This window comes from Lolium rigidum, chromosome 1, assembly GCF_022539505.1.
Source record: "Lolium rigidum isolate FL_2022 chromosome 1, APGP_CSIRO_Lrig_0.1, whole genome shotgun sequence".
Taxonomy (NCBI): Eukaryota; Viridiplantae; Streptophyta; class Magnoliopsida; order Poales; family Poaceae; genus Lolium; species Lolium rigidum.
This window is the reverse complement of record NC_061508.1, coordinates 120,139,033-120,142,097: the sequence shown is the minus strand read 5'-3', so window position 1 is coordinate 120,142,097 and position 3,065 is coordinate 120,139,033. Positions and strand designations below refer to the sequence as shown.

At 52.7% G+C, this 3,065-nt stretch overlaps 1 protein-coding gene across 1 annotated transcript; it reads left to right on the top strand.

Moving 5' to 3' along the window:
• The first annotated feature begins 502 nt into the window (after positions 1-502).
• On the top strand, positions 503-2,715 carry LOC124650974 (histone-lysine N-methyltransferase family member SUVH9-like). Its single transcript, XM_047190185.1, has one exon. It carries the CDS (start codon positions 503-505, stop codon positions 2,534-2,536), a length of 2,034 nt encoding a protein of 677 aa, XP_047046141.1. The 3' UTR covers positions 2,537-2,715.
• The last annotated feature ends 350 nt before the right edge of the window (positions 2,716-3,065 follow it).

Genomic DNA, 3,065 nt, shown 5'->3' with positions numbered 1-3,065 from the left:
AGATTTAACAAAACAAAACAAAATCGTAATATATACATTGTAAAATCAACATACCTAGAGGCTGGCGGTAAAGGGCGTGGGTAATTTTTGAGGCACTTTTATTGTTGGGTTATTTGTTCTGCATAGTGAATTTCATAATGGTACGGAGATGTGTGTAGAAACATGGACAACAAATAATACACGTGTATAGTTGTGAATGGTCCCACCTTTATCATGGGCATTGAAAATCTCGATCAATTACAAATTACTCTCTTCGATCTCTTTTAGTTGTAGATAGATACACCAATTTTAGCATCAAGTAATATGTATTGGAGGAAGTAACTAAAATTTAATATAATTTTATATTAAATTTAAATTGATTAAAAGGATTCGAGGGTAGCAAAATCGAGAAGATACTCCCAACCATACTTCTGTAAAAAAAAACAGAAGAAAATTAGTACTCCCAACTATACTCTGTAAAAAAACAAAAGGAAATAGTACAGTAACAAAATCTTGAGAGTAAATGCCTCGAGTAAAGCGGTACCGCCGTTCGTGCTTCCGCCATCCTAGTAGAGTGGGGAGAGCGGGGTCTGACAGAGAGCAGCGATTCGGCGTTGCATACCAGAGGCAGAGGCAGAGGGAGAAGAGAGAGACACCAATGGAGTCGCCGCCGCCGCCGCCGCCCCCGCAGATCCTCCTCACCCCCAAGCCCGACCCCGATGCGCCCCCGTCCCCCACCCCTACCACCCACACTGCTCTCATCCCCAAGCCCGAACCCGACGCTCCCACCGCTCTCACCCCCGAGCTCTACGATATCTACCGCCGGGAGCTCGAGCCCTCCCCTGACGACCACCCCGACTTCGCCCTCCAACTCCGCCACTCACAGCTCCAACTCGACGCCGTCTCCGCCAATCTCCGCCTCACCGCGCCCAATCCCCAAGACGATGCCAACCTTCAGGTATCCATTCCCCTGCCCTCCGACGCCGCCGCCGCCGCCACCTCTTCCTCCGCCTCCAAGAAACGCAACCGCGCCGGTGAGATGGTGCGCGTCACCTCCTTCACTCCTCAAGACCACGCCCACTTCCGCTCCATCGTCCGCCACGCGCGCCTCACCTTCGAGGCGCTCCGCGGAATCTACCACCGCCAGGACAACTACGACGGCGCCCGCAACCGCTCCGACCTGCGCGCCTCCAGCAAGATGCTCTCCCTCGGCCTCTGGCTCTACCGCAACGTGCGCATCGTCGGCCCCATCCCCGGCGTCCAGGTCGGGGACGCCTTCGCCTACCGCGCCGAGCTCTGCGTCGTCGGCCTCCACTGCACCCCGCAGGCCGGCATATGCTACATCCCCGCCAGCCTCGTCAGCGAGGGCCACCCCGTCGCCACCAGCATCGTCTCCTCCGGCGGCTACCTCGATGACGAGGACAGCGGCGACGTCCTCGTCTACACCGGCAGCGGCGGCCGCCAGCGCAACCGCGTCGAGCACCACGCCGACCAGACGCTCCAGCGCGGCAACCTCGCCCTCCACTACAGCTACCATTACGGCGTCGAGGTGCGCGTCATCCGCTGCCACGCCTGCGACTCCAGCTCCAGCCGCAAGGTCTATGTCTACGACGGCCTCTACAGGGTCGTCAGCTCCACCTATGGTCCCGGCAAATCTGGCCGCGATGTCTGCAAGTACAAGCTCCTGCGCCTCCCTGACCAGGAGGAACTCGGCAGCAAGAACTGGTGTTTGGCCAAGGAAATCAAGGACATGGTCGACAGCAAAGTCCTCCCACCAGGCTACATCTCACTGGACCTATCGAATGGCAAGGAGGCCTTCCCTGTCGCCGTCTGCAACAATGTGGACCAAGAGAGTTCTCTTCTTGACTTTGACTACATTGCACACCCTGAATTGCCATTGTCCCTCGAGTTCTCGCCGGCGAAGAGGCACAAGGGCTGTCATTGTAACACAACATGTGGATCCAGCTGCAGCTGCGTGAGGAAGAACGGTGGAGGCCCGGTGTACAATGAGGATGGCACCCTTGTCAGGGGAAGGCCAATAGTGTATGAGTGTGGTGATCTTTGTGATTGCACAATGAGTTGCTTGAACCGGTTGACCCAGCGAGGAATGAAGCACCGGCTGGAGGTGTTCCGGTCCAAGGAGACGGAGTGGGGTGTCAGGACACTGGACTTGATACAGCCTGGTGCTTTTGTATGCGAGTACAGTGGAGATGTGGTGCCCAGCGATGTGGCCATGGATGAGGACAGCTTCATCGATCCAAAGAGGTTGCCCAAGAGATGGAGAGAGTGGGGAGACGCCTCTGATGCGCTTCTGGATGACAACGTATCTCAATTCCACCATTTCAGAGAGCCAAGTTATGTACTTGACGTGTCTCAAAGGAGGAATTTCGCTAGCTACATTAGCCACAGCAGCTCTCCCAATGCCTTCATCCAATATGTTCTCCGTGGCAATGAAAATGAATCATGCCCTCACCTGATGGTTTTTGCCATGGATACCATCCCACCAATGAGGGAGCTGAGCATCGATTACGGCATTGATCAGCAAGTAGGCCCCTGAGAGGGTTCAGTGAGAAGTGTGGCTGGATGTGCTGAAGGTACATTGTGAAACTTGTGGCGGCTTCACAGTTCAGCAGACTTTTTTGGTAGTGTTGGCGATGAACTATACTGCTTTTCATTTTGCTGAAGGTTGGAACCCTGAATTCTGAAACAGAGGGGAGCCCCTAGCTTTCCTGTAGACTTTCAGTTGCTAGTTATCCTTTTAGCTATTAGTGTTGTTTGTGCTTGTGGCCTGGCTTACTTGCAGAAAGTATGCTAGATCTTGAACTTATGTTGTAGTGGTTATGGTTGGTACAATCACAAACAAGTTTATTTCAAGAATTTAGTTAATCTTCGAGCTAAGTGATCATTTGTCTTGTCTGTGGTTTCATTTGCAGTAAGCAATAGATAAGTGATCATTTGCCTTGTTTCTTGTTGAGTTGTTTGTAAGATCATGTAGAGCATGGGAGTGTTTATATTACTAAGCTTGATCACACTGTAGTTGATGCCCTGGCCGTGGCCGGGTGCCTGAAAAGTTTGAGAAGAAAAAT